Raw genomic sequence first — 17,445 nt, forward strand, 5'->3', positions numbered from 1 at the left:
CTTATGGTTTAGGAAATGTTTCATAGTTGCTGATCTGTAATGATTTTATGTAGCACTTTGTTCTAGTGGAAAGGCTTAGACGTTGGTTATGCATTATTACTAAATAGTTTAGGGAAATAACAATGTAGACTAGGATATACATTAAAATAACTTTTTAATACAAATCCAATATTTCGGCAACGTCACATTGCCATTTTCAACAGGAACTTGTGAGCCAGACATGTGCACGCAGGCACAGCAAACAGTAAATGAGGACAAAGCAGGAAGCTATTCTTACTCTTAAAGTCCTACTGGTGCCCCCTGGGCAATGTTGGTATTCTTGGGCGATTGGGCTGAGGTCTTCTGATGTAGGTTTCCCAAATTTGAGGCAGTCTCATGCAGCCAAATTTGTTGAGGTTTGGATTGTTTCTTAGGGCTGAGGCTGATTCCGTGAAAAGCCTTTCGTACTTGTGTTTACTACGGTGAATGATCGTGGCTTTCTTCCACGAATGTTTAGCTAGTTTGTATGTGGGGGAATCAATGCTATCCACTATGGGACGTAATGGCACATTTTCCTTATGCATTTTTGGGAGTCCATAAATACGAGGGGAGATTGGAGTTAAATAGTTTTAATTTGTTAGTGACTTCCACAAGCCAAGAAGTGACCTTCTTAAGGAGCCTGTGGAGTTTTCTAATTTGGGAGTTGGTGGGATTGTACTCGATAGGGAGGTAAGTAGCCCGATCTAACAATAGAGCTTTCAGCTTACCTGTATAATCCTTTCGGTTAAGCAATACTATGGCATTCCCTTTATCCGCTTTGGTGATTATTATTTCCTTGTTTTTCTTTAATTCCAGTAGAGATTTAGTTTCTTTAATGGGCATGTTGGCTTTAGGTGGTTTTGCTTTGGTCAGAACATAAGCCACATCCAGTCTGATATCGTTGGCGACGTGGTTAGGAAGGTGTTGTATCCCACGTTCAACTTGTATCACAATATCCTCTGCAGGTATTCTTCTGGGCACAATGGTGAAGTTGTGGCCACGTGAGAGGGCGTCGAGTGCTTCAGGTTTCACAATACATGACAAAAGGTTGACTACCGTTCCAGTAGGAAGTTGCGGTTTCGAGATCGCATTCCTCTTTATTAAATTTTCAAATTTTTTGATGTGTCGATCTTGTACTTTTTTAAATTCTTTCTCCGCTGCAGTGCACAAGGTGTCGTGAAAAATAGACCACATTTCGTGGCTTAAGGTGCTTGAAAGGTCATCTTCGAGTGGATAGCTGAGCTAGCATCACTCAGGAAACGGCGATTAACCAAAAGGATTATACAGGTAAGCTGAAAGCTCTATTATTAGATGGGGCTACTTACCTCCCTATCGAGTACAATCCAAACAACTCACAAATTAGAAAACTCCACAGGCTCCTTAAGAAGGTCACTTCTTGGCCTGTGGAAGTCACTAACAAATTAAAACCATTTAACTCCATACCCCCCCCCCCCCACCGTATTTATGGACACCCAAAAATACATAAGGAAAATGTGCCATTACGTCCCATAGTGGATGACATTGATTCCCCCACATACAAACTAGCTAAACATTTGGCCAAAGAAAGCCCTCACACACTATACTGGCAACACACCTTCACACATAAAAAAACTCAGCCCACTTCAAAGCCAGCATAGAAAACCTTGCACTCAAACACACTGACGTAATGGTCAGCTTTGATGTCTCCTCTTTATTCATAAATGTCCCGCTCAAAGAATCCTTAAAGCTAATCCAAGCTAAATTTCCTCCCGATATCACAGCCCTATTTCAGTTCACAACGAACTCAGGCTATTTTGTTTGGCAAGGAAAATTCTACAAACAAATAGAGGGGACAGCCATGGGTTCTCCACTCTCCCTACCCTTGGCCAACTTTTATATGGAGACTTTTGAAGAGAAAGCCTTAAACTCTGCCCCACAAAAACCAACCATTTGGCTTCGATACGTAGATGATGTGTTCGCTATTTGGCCACATGGCTCCGATGCACTCTTCTCCTTTCTAACACACTTAAACAACCAACACCCCAGAATCAAATTCACCTTGGAAGAACAAAAAAACAACTGCCTTCCTTTCTTAGACACACTAGTCACTCACCAGCCTGATGGAACCTTGGTTTTCTCAGTCTATAGAAAACCCACCCATACAGGCAGATACATTCACCAACAATCCCACCACCTTTCCTCACAACAATATGGTGTCATTAAGACACTACACAACAGAGCTAAAGTTATCTGTTCAAATGACAATGCCCTAACCACAGAACTAAACCACATTCTCAACACTTTCTCAGCCAATGGCTACCCTACCAAAACAATCCAAAAAATATTGAAACCAATAAATCACACCTCCCCCCTCACAACAAGGATTACTCTAAATCCATCACCATACCCTATATCAGAGGCACCTCGGAAAAAATTACAAAAATCCTAAAAAACACGGCTTAACTTCTTGTTACAGACCATATAAGAAATTGGCATCCCTTATCCGCTCCACTAAAGACCAACCTCCCCCCCACCCCACCCCAGACCTACCTGGTGTATACCAGGTCCCTTGCAGCTGTAAGCTGTCCTACTTTGGCCAAACAGGCAGGACAGCCAATATCAGAATTACAGAACACAAGGACTACATCTGGTTCCACCAATACAACCACTCTGGTCTTGCAGACCATGCTCTGGACACCTGCCATAGAATACGGTGGAAGAAAGCCACGATCATTCACCGTAGTAAATACAAGTATGAAAGGCTTTTCATGGAATCAGCCTCAGCCCTAAGAAACAATCCAAACCTCAACAAATTTGGCTGCATGAGACTGCCTCAAATTTGGGAAACTTACATCAGAAGACCTCAGCCCAATCACCCAAGAATACCAACATTGCTCGCTAGGGGGCACCAGTAGGACTTTAGGAGAAAGAATAGCTTCCTGCTTTGTCCTCATTTACTGTTTGCTGTGTCTGCGTGCACGTGTCTTGCTCACAAGTTCCTGTTGAAAATGGCAACGTGACGTTGCCGAAATATTGGATTTGTATTAAAAAGTTATTTTAATGTATATCCTAGTCTACGTTGTTATTTCCCTGAACTATTTAGTAATAACGTAGCACTTTGGTTTTGGATTTTTCATCTAATCTGTGTGAAAGGATGCCCAAAGTCTGCCAGTCCAGTTCCAACTTGTTATAATGATGGTAGGTATCCAGAGCATATATAAATCCATTCTACAAACACACTTCACACTCCTAAAAACTCACAACCATCCATCCTTCCTTACACATATTCTATGCATCAAATCTGCTATTATATCTCTTCTTAATTCAGTTCTAATATCTTTAAAAAACTAATGATTTTTACTTGCATTCTTACTTCTTCCAGCAGTCCTTTCATATATTGTCTCAATACTGTATTTATCACTAATTAAATCAATTGCATCTATGGAAACTATCATCTTTTACTTTTTCTCTTTTTCAATTACATTTGTTACATTTTTGATTTCTGCCTGCAGAAAACTCAAAGTGGTAGTACATCATCAAAGGCACATTTTTAACATGTTCGCTGCCATGTTACTTCGGCAGAGTCTGTTCCCGTACGCCGAGCAATTTCACTTCTTCAAGGTCAGTACGGTAATCTCGTTGCCGGCGGTAAGCGTCATACGAGTATACTGATAGTTGGCTTGTGCAGAGCATATACCATCTATGAGAATACACAGTTTTGATGCTAGCTCTACATGCCAAGCATTTTCACTTCTTCAAGGTCAGTACAGTAATCTCATTGCCGGCAGTAAGCGTCATACGAGTATACTCGTAGCTGGCTTGTGTGGCTGGTTTACCAACTACGAGTATACTCGTAGTTGGCAGCGAACGTGTTAAGTAAATCACAGTACCAAATCACAATTTATTTTTATATTCTACCTTACTTATCTGATTATCATTATGCAATAATATTTTACATACTTTAGTGTTTTGTTTCTTCTTTCTGCTGCTTATCTTTCTTGTCCTTCTCTATGCATCTTGACATTTTTGATTTTCAAACATTTTAATCTTCATATTTTGAAAGTTAATTCATTTCTAACATTAATTTCTCATAATAACAGAAATAAAATTGAGCAACACCAAAATGTTTCTATTCAATGGGACACACTTCTTGTTCTTAGCATCAGTGTTCAGGTTACCATTAATTTTTGTTGCTATTCTGGCAACATTTTACAGTCTGTTTTAATATTAAAATATCTCAATAAATATATTAAGATAATTTAATAAATATACAGAAAATATACCAAATAAAAACATAAACATCAGCAGTTATATAGTCCCACCCCAGAGTTATGTCACCTTTGGCTCCAGAGGGATGCCATAACTCAAAAATGCCCATAAGTTGAAGCACTGTGGTGAAGTTTGAAGACAGTGCAGTTATGCCTGAAATAATAATAATAAAAAAATCTAATGGTATGGAAAATTTATTGAATGAGTTCACGTGCTCCAATGCCATCTGTTGGTGGATTGGCACAGCACTGTGTCTTCTGTATGTATCTTCTACATTTGAAGAGACTGGATTGGTGTTGATGGGGCTAGACTTTTTCGGAAGTACCTGTTTGATGTTGTGAGTTAGATTATCTATGTAGATTTTCATGTAACAGGCACAATCCTTTACAATGTTAGTATTTACTATTGAACTTCTTTCAAAATCTGGATCATGCTTTTCCAAAAGAGCCATGCCAGCTTCCAAATAACAAAATCTTCAGAGAGAATTTTGAAACTTTGGCCTTTAGGCTCAACAATGAATGCCTCTTCAGGCATCCATTCCAAATATGACTATCACTGACTATATGGAAAAAAGTTGGGCAAAATAACATCAGAATCTTTTTATGATATTTGGATGTTGAAAACATGTTGGTAAACAAGTAAGAATAAGAAAGTCACCACCCCCTTATCCTTTATTAGAAGACATATGACTATATGATCAACACAGATTTCAGGGTATAAGACACTAGCATAGAGGATCCTAGAGAAGGGGAGCAAGAGGGCTTCATTTCTCTCAATTATATGAAGATGCTGAAGGTTTGTGGCTGTCTCACTACAGCAAAATTCTAAGCCCAAAGGAAGATGATTAATTTATTGAATTTTTCATGGTTTATTATATCAGGCAATTTAAAATAATGGTGTCTGCTATAGCAAGAACTGACTGTATTAGCTATGTCTTTTGAGCATGGAAATGTTTGCTCTTGGAATAGTGGTCTAAAAGACAAACTAATTAAACATAACTACTTCATATTATACAGGAAGAACATGAAACAGTAAAATATTACTGTGATTTGAGAAAATAAAATTTGTATGGCAGAGTAAAAAAAGAAAAAACATGGTATCAGAAAGAAGTGTGCGGACAGTCTAATGATTATTAGCATATCTACTTGTACCATGCAGTTCATTAAAAAAAATTAAAATTAAATTGATTGCAATAATTCATTATTGCACCATCTAACCAAATATTGTTGATCTGGAGTCTCAGCTTTCATTAAGTTAATAAATCTTCCCATAAGGCCTTGTTCTTCTGCAAAATCTTCAGGATCATCATCTTCCTGAGGCTGATCAGATTGATTCTGTACTAATGGAGACACAAGAAGAAGAATCTGGTCAACCTTAAGGGGAGAAAACACAAAAACCTCAATTTATAGAAGCAAAACTTGAATATTTAATTATCATCTCAAATTAAAAACTGAATTTTGATTCAAAAATAAACTAAGCAAATTTTTTTGAAAAAGATTAATTTTTTCTTTAGAAAACTACTAAAGGATATTTATTGCTTTGATATCAATTTGGCCAAATGACACTAAATTTATCTTGCACTTCAACAGTTTCACAAAACACTTGGATGATCAGCAAAAAAGTGTAAAAACTGGAACCGGGTAAAGCTCATACTGCACACAAAAATTTAGTGAAAATACGTCCTAGGTAAGATTAGAAATCTGTACCAAGAGTTAATCAAGCTGGAAACTGATTATTATCATTTGAGACCCCATCTTGCAGACAACCTCACCACATGCCTCTCTGGCTGAATCAATCAATGTTTCTTCAGGGCTTGCCACTGAACTTCAAAGGTTTGGTTCATGTTCTCAAACTCTTTCATTTTTTCTTGAATAATGTTTGTGTATTTTAGTCTACAGTTCACAGACTAAAAGTTGAGAGCTGCTCAACTTTTATTTGCTTTGAAACTTTTGTACATGTTCCTCTTTTCATTATGAAATTCAGTTTTAGCCTGCTTAAGAATAAATGGTGATCAATTCCAATTTCAAATCTTCTGTACACTTTAGTGTCCTGCACTATCAACTATCAACAATAATATAATCAATGAGACTTTTTTCTTATTCCTTGCCTTTTCTCTTCATGTGAATTTGTGCACATTTTCATGTTGGAACATGGTGTTAGTAATAACCAGCTTTGTTCTTTTCTCCAATGTTCCTAAAATATTTTTGTAAGTATGACAATCATTTCCTACTCTGCTATTTAGATCTCCAACAAAGACCAACTTTTCCTTTTTCATTGTGTCAGTTGCTTTCTCTAAAGCTTCAAGAAATTACTGCATTGTCCAGTTCCTCATTCTGATGTTGTCCACATCACTCTACTTGATATTGCCTGCCATTCAAGAAGATTAGCCTCTTATTTTGTGTTGAATACTATAGCTACTCCTTTTATCTGATTGTTATTGCCTGAATATAACATTTTGTATTTATTGCTAGGAAGAACCTTTATTATGTCGATCTGGTACTTATCCAATTCTTCAGCTAGCTCCACTTCTTTGCCATTCAGGCTTCTTATGTTGATAGTATACTGATCTTGAACTCTGGTAATGTTGAGTCGGGGTGTGTTTTAGAATTTGTTCCAGTTGCTGACTTTTTGCTGTTCACCCTGGTTCCCTGGTGAAAACAACATGGTCTTGTTTAACTGGGTGATGCCCCAGCCGAAATGAAATTCTGCCATGTTGTACCATCATTGTATATTGTGGTTTAAGTCAATAAGAATACAATGTGGTCAGCTAAATCCCAAATTGCCAGCCCATCCTCGTTCATTCAGTATCCAGGTAGATACCTAACAAGGTGCACTACAAGAAGGTGAGGATTAAACTTAGGTCAGAAGCCCTGGTTGGTTCTCTGCATTCCTTTAGAAGCTGTGTGAAGGGTCTCCGCTCAGTTATACAGCTTTGACCCTTAAGCACCCCCTTTTCTTTTGCATCATGAAAAATTATGGAGCCAACTACCATGGCAGAGCAAAACTTTAATTTAATATAAACCAAATTGAACACTCGACATTTTGACCTTCATATTAAGTTCATCATCTGGAGCATACACATATATACAAAGAAACAAGCTGCACTATAATCTACATGGTTTGCTAAAGTTACTGACCAACTGTTACAACAATTATTGGCCTGACCTCTGGTAAGAAAAAAAACCTTTAGTACATCAAAGCTAGAGTCCTATTATTATTATTACAAAATTAAATTGGGCTTGAGAGCAACATTTATACATAAATTCCAACCAATTGGTATAGAATAGTTTCTAATAATTGGCCCAACATTACGTCCCTCCCTTTGTCTATGTACTACGTTCCGGTTACTTCGTGTAGCAAAATAAGTTTTACCTACAAAAAGAAGATATGGCCATAGGCTCATCACTATTCCCCCCCTCCAATTGCTAACTTTTATATGGAAGCTTTTGAGCAAAGTGCTCTTGATTCCTTTACTCTAAAGCCTACAATGTGGCTTAGATACGTTGACGATGTTTTCGTTATCTGGCCACGCGACTGACAAACTTTAAACACATTCCTTAGCCACCTGAACAAATATGAATGCATACAATTTACTATTGAAATTAAAAATCAGAACTCGCTCCTGTTCGTGGATACACTGGTTACACGTCTTCCCAGGCAGTCTATCCTTCACGGTTTACTGGAAACAGATACATACTGGCCAATATACACATGCTAACTCATCATATCACCACCCCTCACAAAAATTTGCAGTCATTAACACCCTTAAACACAGAGCTATAACAATTTGCTCTAATCAACAAGCTCTTAAACAAGAGCTAAAGATTATTAGCAACACATTTATAAATAATGGCTATAACAAAAATACTATTAATAAAATTCTTCATAAAACTTCATCAAAAAAGAATATAGATTACAGTTAAACCATAACCATCCCATACATTAAAGGATTATCAGAAAAAAAAATCAATAGAATCCTACACCATTATAATCTTAATGCTACTTTTAAATCACCTATAAAATTAAAAACCACATTCAACACCTCTAAGGATCCTCTACTCCCACTGGCACATCCTGGAGCTTATCGCATCTACTGCACCTTTAAACTTACCTTATATTGGTGAAACTAAACATACAATCCCTATATATAAAAAAGAACACAAAAGACACATTAAATATAACAATTTTGGTGAAGCAGGACTCTCAGATCATGCTCTCAACACCCTATACCAAATTGATTGGCAAAGTACCTGCTCTTTACATCATACAAAAACTGGTATGAACAAAAATTTGGTATAGGGTGTTGAGGGTGTGATATTAAAGGTTTGCTCTAACATGAAATTCTGATTAACCACGCTAATCTCAACAATAATGGTGGCATAAAAATTCCAGGAATTTGGATGGCACATATTCAGCCTACTTAGTTTCCAGTAGGACTTTAAGCAATTTTCAGCTTTTATTGGAAACTATTCCATACCAATTGGTTGGAATTTATACATACACTTACATAGTTTATATATATACATATATATATATATAAACGTGTTGCTCTCCAGCCCAATTTAATTTTGTAACCTAATAAATAATAATAGGACTCTAGCTTTGATGTAGTAAAAGGTTTTTTTTTCTCACCAGAGGTCAGGCCAATAATTTCACTATGGCAAGTCGGGTCTGGCAGACCATGCTTTGGATACCCTTGCACACAGGATCAACTGGAAAAAAAAAAGTACTGCACAGAAGCTTCTACAAGTCAGAGAGGTTGCTCCTGGAATCAACAGAAGCCTTAAAACATACTCCAAACCTTAACAAGTATGGCTGTATAAATCTACCAAAGATTTGGGAGACAGTCATCCTAAGACCAAATTAATATTTATTTTTTGCAAAACTTTGGACTACTGCTTTTTTTTTTTTTTTTATAACTTAGATGGTGTCTAATTAAGACTTTAGTCTTGTGTTGCACGTTGCAATTACTTATACTACTGCAATTACTAGCCTCACCCTTACACCAGATTGTGGTTGTCTCACTATCGTAACAAACTGTGTTTGTGTGCTCTGAAGATGCTGGATATAATACCAATGAAATATTAGCTTTTAAGTTAATAAATAGTTATTTTCTTAATAAACTGTGTTCGCATCAATACCATAAAAATCCAATTCAACATGTGACAAACACATAAGCTTTTCCACACATGTAGATTGTAGTGCAACTTGTTTCTTTGTATATATGTGTATGCTCCAGATGATGACCTTGATATGCAAGTCAAAATGTTGGGTGTTCATTTTGGTTTATATTAAACTAAAGGTTTGCTCTAACATGGTAGTTGTCTCCATAAGTTTTCATAATGTATTCTGATCACCTTGTAAGCATGAAGGAAAGGACCCTTTTCTTTTGCTTAAAGTTATTAAAATTCCAGTTTAAGTTATAAGCTGTAATTAATTTGCAAGCATCCAACATAAAGTCTACTAGTCTCTAGAGAGAGAAAGTGTATTCTATCCAGGTAAGATTCTAGACAGTTTATGAAGTTCCACTTTTATGTTGTTTATGTGTATAGTTTGTTTTTCACTTGGTTAGAGTATAATAAATTTAGTTTAATCCTTTATCCAAGTGTGAACAAACAAAGTTTGTGCCTGAAAGTATCTTCAGGACTGGAGTATCTTCAGGACTGGAGTAAGGTGGTACAACACCAGGGCAACTCGTTGCAAAGGTGGAGCAAGCTACCAACACTCCTATCTCAGTATCTCCTATAATGCAAAACACATCTCCTTGCAGATATGTCTAATGTTATGCATTAAGGGAAGGGCCACTATCCAGACTAGTTTCGACCTTTATTGAGGTCTCTTCAGTGGGAGCCAGGCCCAAGTGGAGATACCAGGCAGAAGCATTAGCAGGTCATCTCTACCTATAGGAGTTGCCAAATGGTGTACCACCCTTTTTTAATAAATTACTCTGGATTTAGAGAAAGATGTTGAAAGTTTATTTTTCACTTGGTTAGAGTATAATAAATTTAGTTTAATCCTTTATCCAAGTATGAGCAAACAAAGTTTGTGCCTGAAAGTATCTTCAGGACTGGGGTAAGGTGGTACAACACCAGGGCAACTCGTTGCAAAGGTGGAGCAAGCTACCAACACTCCTATCTCAGTATATCCTACAATGCAAAACACATCTCCTTGTGGATATGTCTAATGTTATGCATTAAGGGAAGAGCCACTACTCAGACTACTTTCGACCTTTATTGAGGACATATCCGCAAGGAGATGTGTTTTGCATTATAGGAGATACTGAGATAGGAGTGCTGGTAGCTTGCTCCACCTTTGCAACGATTTTCTCTGGTGTTGTACCACCTTACCCCAGTCCTGAAGATACTTTCAGGTGCAAACTTGGATAAAGTTTGCGCCTGAAACTAATTGCTCACACTTGGATAAAGGATTAAACTAAATTTATTATATTTATGTGTATAATTTGCAGTGTATCAAAAGATGTCTTTGTGATATACAAATTACTGGAATCATTAAACCACTGCTTAATCCATTCCTTATATTATTGGCAGGAGCTGACATTGTGCAAATCCACTGCCCGGATTGGATAAGTGATTTCAAAATATCATACATAACAAAATTCATTTATATTCAGGTTCATATAAGATATTTCACTAGATCTCTAATCCAAAATATTGTAAATATATGGTGATACATGTGTAAAACATAAGGAACAAATGATACTTGTATAATTTAATATCGATTTGTTCTTAAATATCTCCATTGATCGTGCTCTAAATAAGAATGACTAGTTTCAATTTTAATAAAGTTGAAACCAGTCTGAGTAGTGAACCTTCTGAAAATGCATGGCAATACATATAAACATACATCCAAAAGAAGAGTTCCTGTCTTTATGGAGTAACACAAATGTTTGATAATTATCTACATGTAAATACCTAGTCATAAAAGTAATTGCCCAGTTTTGTTTGCTAATGCTTGGGTAAAGTATAAAAAGAAGAAGAATAATTCCTTGACAAGTATAATTAATTACATGACTGGGAGCACCAAGACAGGCGTGATTTTTGAAATAATGGACTAGTACATAGTTTGTACCTTATTTATTATTTTTATTATTAAGAAAGACCTCCAGGGAGTCAGGGCCTCCCTGGAGGTTGTGTGTAGTACATGGCCTCGAGAGGCCATATACTACACACGGCAGCTATTATACTAAATTCATTCACACTGCTTGTACATGCAACATCCAATGGCAATCCATTGCAATAAAAGACCCTCACCCCCTTCTTAGCAGTATTCATTCTCAGCCTCCAAGGATGTCCTCTTCTCCTTTCCCCACTTTCCATTAATTGAAATCCTGTATGACCTTTTCAGAAGTTTGTAAGTCTCAATCATATCACCTCTCTTTCTCGTGTTTGCTAGTGTCTGCAGTCTACAAATACTCAATCTATCCTTATCAGTATTCCATAATCCTGATATCATTTTTAACACCCTCCTTTGCACTCTCTCCACTATATCAGAACAGAAACTAGTAAACCAGACCTGTGCATAATAGGCTAATAGTCCAAGTGAGGCATTATCAAGGCCTTGTAAAAGCAAAATGACAACCTTATCTTTACATGTGAATGTTTGTTTCAGCATGGCAATTATTTTTTGAGTTGTATTTGCAATCTTTGCTACATGGCCCCCCTGAACTTCAGCTTCCTGTCTACTGACACTCAAAGAACCCTAAACCCCATCAGTTTCTTCTAGCATAATCCCACTAATATAATACAACATTGGATATCTAATCCACCAAAGCGCATGACTTTACATTTACTGACATCCATTTTACCATGTCCACAATTCCAGCCTATTCTGCACGTACTGTATATCAGCAGCAGATCACCCTACCCTATCTTGTATTATCAGCAAACTGTTGTATGTTGCCTGTCAAATCCATTCCAATATCATTAATGTACAGATTGAATAACAGTGGACCAAGTACTGATCCTTGTGGTACACCACTGGTTACCTTAAATCTTGCAGACTCACATCCCCCATATACGACTTTTTAATATCTGTCAGTCAGTCATTCTCTTATCCATGCTAATATTCTATAATTCAAACCCATATTCTCCAATTTATGCAACAGTACCATGCTGTATTCTGTCAAAAACCTTAGCAAAATCCATGTGTATCATATTGTAACCATTCCCCTGGCAACATATTATAGAATGTAGGCAAGTTGCTAAAACATGACCTTCCCTTAAACGTTAGTAAACCTTTCCCATCCAGCAACTGATCCAATTCCAATGAACTCAGTATACACTTCAGTTGGTTATAATTTCCTACTTTACAGTTCAGCATAACCTTTTCTGAATGGAATATTCATAAATTTAGTCACTTCCCAAGTGAGAACTGCATGATCAGTGTGTTATCCAAATTTCATTATCCAAATGTTTATCAACATTTGGATAATTAAAGCCTCCTATTATGATTACTCTTTTCGCACCCATCTTTTCTATTTGGTGATGCATTTCTTCCTCCTCTCCTCTCCTGTCCTGTATCCTTCCCAAGAATACTGTACCCTTTACAATCAATACCAGTTAGCATGTCTGATTCTGATAGCCAGGTTTCACTACAATCTGATTTCCCAAAATACTGACTAAGTCAAGAAACTCTACTCCTCAGTTTCTCATATACTTCTAGCAGTCATGTACAGACATAATAATTTACCTGCATGTTCCTGTGTATACCCTTGTTATCTGCAGTTCACATGACACAGTTGGAAAACTTACAGATCCCTATTGTTCTCTTGGGCCTTCTACGTGTAGACATCTTTCCACACATTTGATGAGTTCAAACCAGACGAACACAAAGTAGAAATCATTCCCTCCTCATAATCATTAGCATAATTATATAACATTGTCTAATCCCATCTATCATTGTCTAACATAGCTAATCCCATCATTATCACAATTATGCAATTGGTGCTCTTATACTCATTCTCACCATTCCACCCATTGTAATTTAGTTTCCCTGATTCTCATACCAGTTTAGTTTTTCAAGACTCCTAATACTAAATTTTCTTTTTCCAGTAAAATCAGTATATAAGTTATTTTTGTATAAAAATCCTTCTATATACGATTTTACCATACCAAATAACATCCTTCTTTTTACAAACAACATTATTTACCTGATTTTGTGCTTTGTCGTTATTTTCTACAGAAACATGCGGGATTGCCACAGTGTTCACTTTTTTGATTTCAGAAAGTTCTACCATGACTTGCCAATTTCTCTGCTGAACTGTGGCAGTGCAACAACGGAAAAAAAAAAGTGACAGTGTATGCCATATCCACAGTATTATATTGCAAGTAACAAAATCCCCTGAATACAGTAGCAGCTTATTTTGAAGAAAATTCCTATAATTGCAATATAATGTTCCTATACACAAATAACATGGCAGCATATTCCACATTTGAAAATACGTTGGCTGTTCAATAAGTAATAAGACGAATTTTACTGTGGCGAAACCACTCATCACAATATTAATTTCTGTGGAATAAAGAAATGTTGCTGTCTGTATTAACAAAAGAGGTTGATAGATGGCGTACACGGGCTGATGTGCCAGAGTGTCACATGACTAAGTGCATGTGCTCATCGGCACGCCTACAAGGCGCGACCAGTCTTCGAAATGGAAGCGTCCTTGGAACAGCGTTATACAATTAAATTTTGTGTGTGTTTGCAAAAATCGGCATCGGACACTTTTAACATGATATGCGAAGCTTTCCACTATGAACCAATGTCGAGGGCAAGTGTTTTTCGCTGGCATAAAACTTTTAAGGAAGGAAGGCAAAATGCGGAAAATCTTGAACATGAGGGAAGACCTTTAACGTCCATCACAGAGACGATGATCAACACAGCAGCGATTATCATCAAGCACGTCAAAAGGAAACGTCCATTGCTGAAGAATGGCTTCTTATTGCACCACGATAATGCAAGGCCACATATTGCTGGTTGTGTAGTGAACGTTTTGCAGAAGAACAACACAGATATCCTACCACACCCTCTATACAGTCCTGATCTCACACTGTGCGATTTCTGGCTGTTTCCTCAGCTCAAGAAACCACTAAGAGGCTGACATTTCGAAAGCAACAAAGCATGTGTAAAAGATGTGGAGGCGGTTTTGAAAGAATTCTCAAAAAACAGACTCTCACATGTGTTTAAGAAGTAGACACAATGTTGGGACAAATGCATTGAGTCTCGTGGTAGTTACTTCGAAAAAGACCATGATGACGATTAAAGGTAATCTGTTTTCTGTATAAATATAGTCTTATTATTTATTGAACAGTCTACGTACTTGAAGTTGTGCATAAACATGACCATGTTTATATGATTCAGAAGAAAACAGCATCCTAAAATTATTACACCATTGTCAACACAATCATTTGTTTAAACTTAAGACAACTTTGTCAAATATTTCACAATTTCACCAGCTTGGTGATACAGATTTGAAACAGGCACACTCTCTACAATAATACTTAGGTGTAATCTCAAAATCTGTTGCTCCTGTCCTAGTGTTTGTAAAATTTAGTTTTTTTGCAGCAAGGCATATAGAGAAAAAGTTGTAAGACAAGATTATATTCATAAATTATCTTATATTCCAAGAGAGCATAACTTTGTAATACAGTGGCTCTCATAATAATCCCTCTATAAAAAGAGAGGAGGATATTAAAAGTACTCTACTTCAATCATATGGAATTCAATGTTTTGGCTACACTTTCTGAATTATGAAGTGCTGATACTGTAGAACTTTCATATCTCCACATTCATGTAGTCAAATATCTATGTCAGCTGCCTTTCCATATTTGAGATTTTTCAAAGGGTTTCCTGTCTATGCTAATGATATACAATCCTGATTGCATTCCTCTTGAATATTTAAAAAGGGGAAATCAAAGTGAATGTGAAAATTAGAGGAATTTCCCCATTGAAAAACTCAAAATCCAAACCATAAAAAACAGCAAAAACAACAGAAATCCAACCAAACAACCTACCAGAACTAATTCTCACCAGAAAAAAAGCTTCCATATCCACTTCACCAATACCCATGGCCTAAACAGCAATATAAACGATGTGCACCACCACCTTCAGTCAATTAAAGCAGAATTACTATTTCTATCAGTACCCAAACTGGCTACCTCGACACACATTGTCGTCTCAATTGCCCAAACTACATATTATACAGCTCTTTCCACAGAAATTTTGAGCCAAAGCAGATCAACCCACGTGGATTCAAGAATTTGCAGTCTCTGGCATGGTAAGCCAGTTCCGATGAATGCACATCCTTGAATCCCTCACTGTTTGATCTGCTTTGGCTCAAAATTTCTCTACCAAATCAACCTGATTTTTTCGCATGTGCTCTCTCTCTCCAGCACTCTGCAAACTCTGTCAACCACTTGACCTCTCGAACTATCTCTCTCTTGAGGACTTCAATGTCCACAACTCATATTGGCTCCCCTTCTCCAGTTTCACTAATCTAGCAGACAAGGATGCTGAGGGGTTTGTCTGGCATTCTGGTTAGAAGATTGTAGATAAGTCAATCTTCCAACCAGAATACCTGACAACCGCCTCCACTTTGCTTACACACTTGACGTCTTCCTAACAAGCTCCCCTTCCAAGTATACTGCGATTATCAGTTCTCCTTCTGGTAACTTGGACCACAAACTTATACAAGTCTCTTTTGCCACAGAACAACTTTCACCCACTGGTTCACAGTCTCATATCATTTGGCACTACAAGAATGTCTACTGAGAGAACCTCCATGATGTGAATTCTATTCCTCCTTTCCATGATCCAACTACTGCTTTAGTTCTTCTGATCAAGCATCTGCTCAGACTGAATAACAGAAATCATTCTCACAGGAATGAAGGCTTTCATCTACCTTATTCCACTCGAAATTCTAATCCACCATCCAAGCCTTGGCTCTCAAAAAAGTGTGCCAAAAAAAACCTGTTTACCACTAATGTCTCAAGACTAAAACTCCAGCTGCCCACACTACAGCTTTCAACGGTTGTAAAAATCATCAACAAGTCCAAGTCGGACAATGAAAGGGCCAATTGCTGCAAACTCGTCTCCTGCCAAATGGCAGTTTGCTTCCTTTGGACCATTGCCAAGGCTATTTACTGGGTGCAACTTCTGCCCACCCAGGTTTCCACCACTCTCACATCCAGATGGTACTGTAGTTACCTCACATAAAGACAAGGCCAAATTACTGGCATCACCCTTCTCTTTCAATTCCTGCATGATGACCAGGGCAAAGTTCCCTCCACTCCACCAAGAATGATTCCCTTCATGTCTCCCAAAGTCTTCTGACAAAAAGAAATCCAAAGAATCCTCAAGAACCTGAACACAAACAAGACATATGAATCTGATGGTATTACATCAAATGTGTTAAAAAATTGTGCTCCAGAACTAACACCTATCCTATATTGCCTCTTCAATATATCCTATTCAACTGGCATCAACCCTACAGCATGGAAAGAGATTCACATCCAAATCATCCCAAGGAAATGTGATAAGAGTCAACCAATGAACTACTGTCTAATTGCTCTCAGTTCTGTTCTAAAATTATGGAGAAGGTCATCAACAACCAACTCTGGAACCATCTAGAGACATGTCAGCTAATCAGTGACCAGCAGTATGGATTTTACCACTCACAAGCTACAGCTGATCTTGCTTTCACACTCTGGACTCAGGCCATGGAGAAATTTAAAGAAACTGATGTGGTTGCCCTTGACATTTCAAAAGCATTTGATCGGATTTGGCACAGGGCATACTTAACAAACTACCATGCTATGGTCTGCAACTGGCTCACCAACTTTCTTGCTGTTCACTCAATACGTGTCATGGTGGACAGTTTACTCTCTTCATATTTCCCACCAATGGTGTAGTGTCCTAAGGTTCTGTTCTTTCAATCACTCTCTTCTTGTATATAAATGACCTGCTCTCACAGACTTCCAATCATATCCATAGCTTTGCTGATGATAGTATGCTCCATTCCTCCTTTTCATTCGACAAACCTTGTAGTGCTTGAGTATTAGCATCTTCACTATCTACTATGATCAGTGACCTAAACTCAGATCTCCTAGCTCTATCTCAGTGGAGCAAGGACAACCTTGTAAACTTCAATGTCACCAAAACTCAGTT

The 17,445-nt window shown here is 37.4% G+C and overlaps 1 protein-coding gene across 1 annotated transcript in view; it reads right to left on the reverse strand.

Annotated features, from left to right (window-relative positions):
• Window positions 1-17,445, reverse strand: part of Vps35 (Vacuolar protein sorting 35) — a 377,835-nt gene that overhangs the window by 122,574 nt on the left and 237,816 nt on the right. The window contains exon 10 of the mRNA XM_090412498.1: window positions 5,484-5,639. Coding sequence (XP_090268624.1) covers window positions 5,484-5,639 — 156 coding nt within the window. The remainder of the gene's footprint in view (window positions 1-5,483; window positions 5,640-17,445) is intronic.

Source organism: Typopeltis vanoorti, chromosome 1, assembly GCF_054136105.1.
Source record: "Typopeltis vanoorti isolate ZY-2024b chromosome 1, IOZ_Tvanoo_1.0, whole genome shotgun sequence".
NCBI lineage: Eukaryota > Metazoa > Arthropoda > Arachnida > Uropygi > Thelyphonidae > Typopeltis > Typopeltis vanoorti.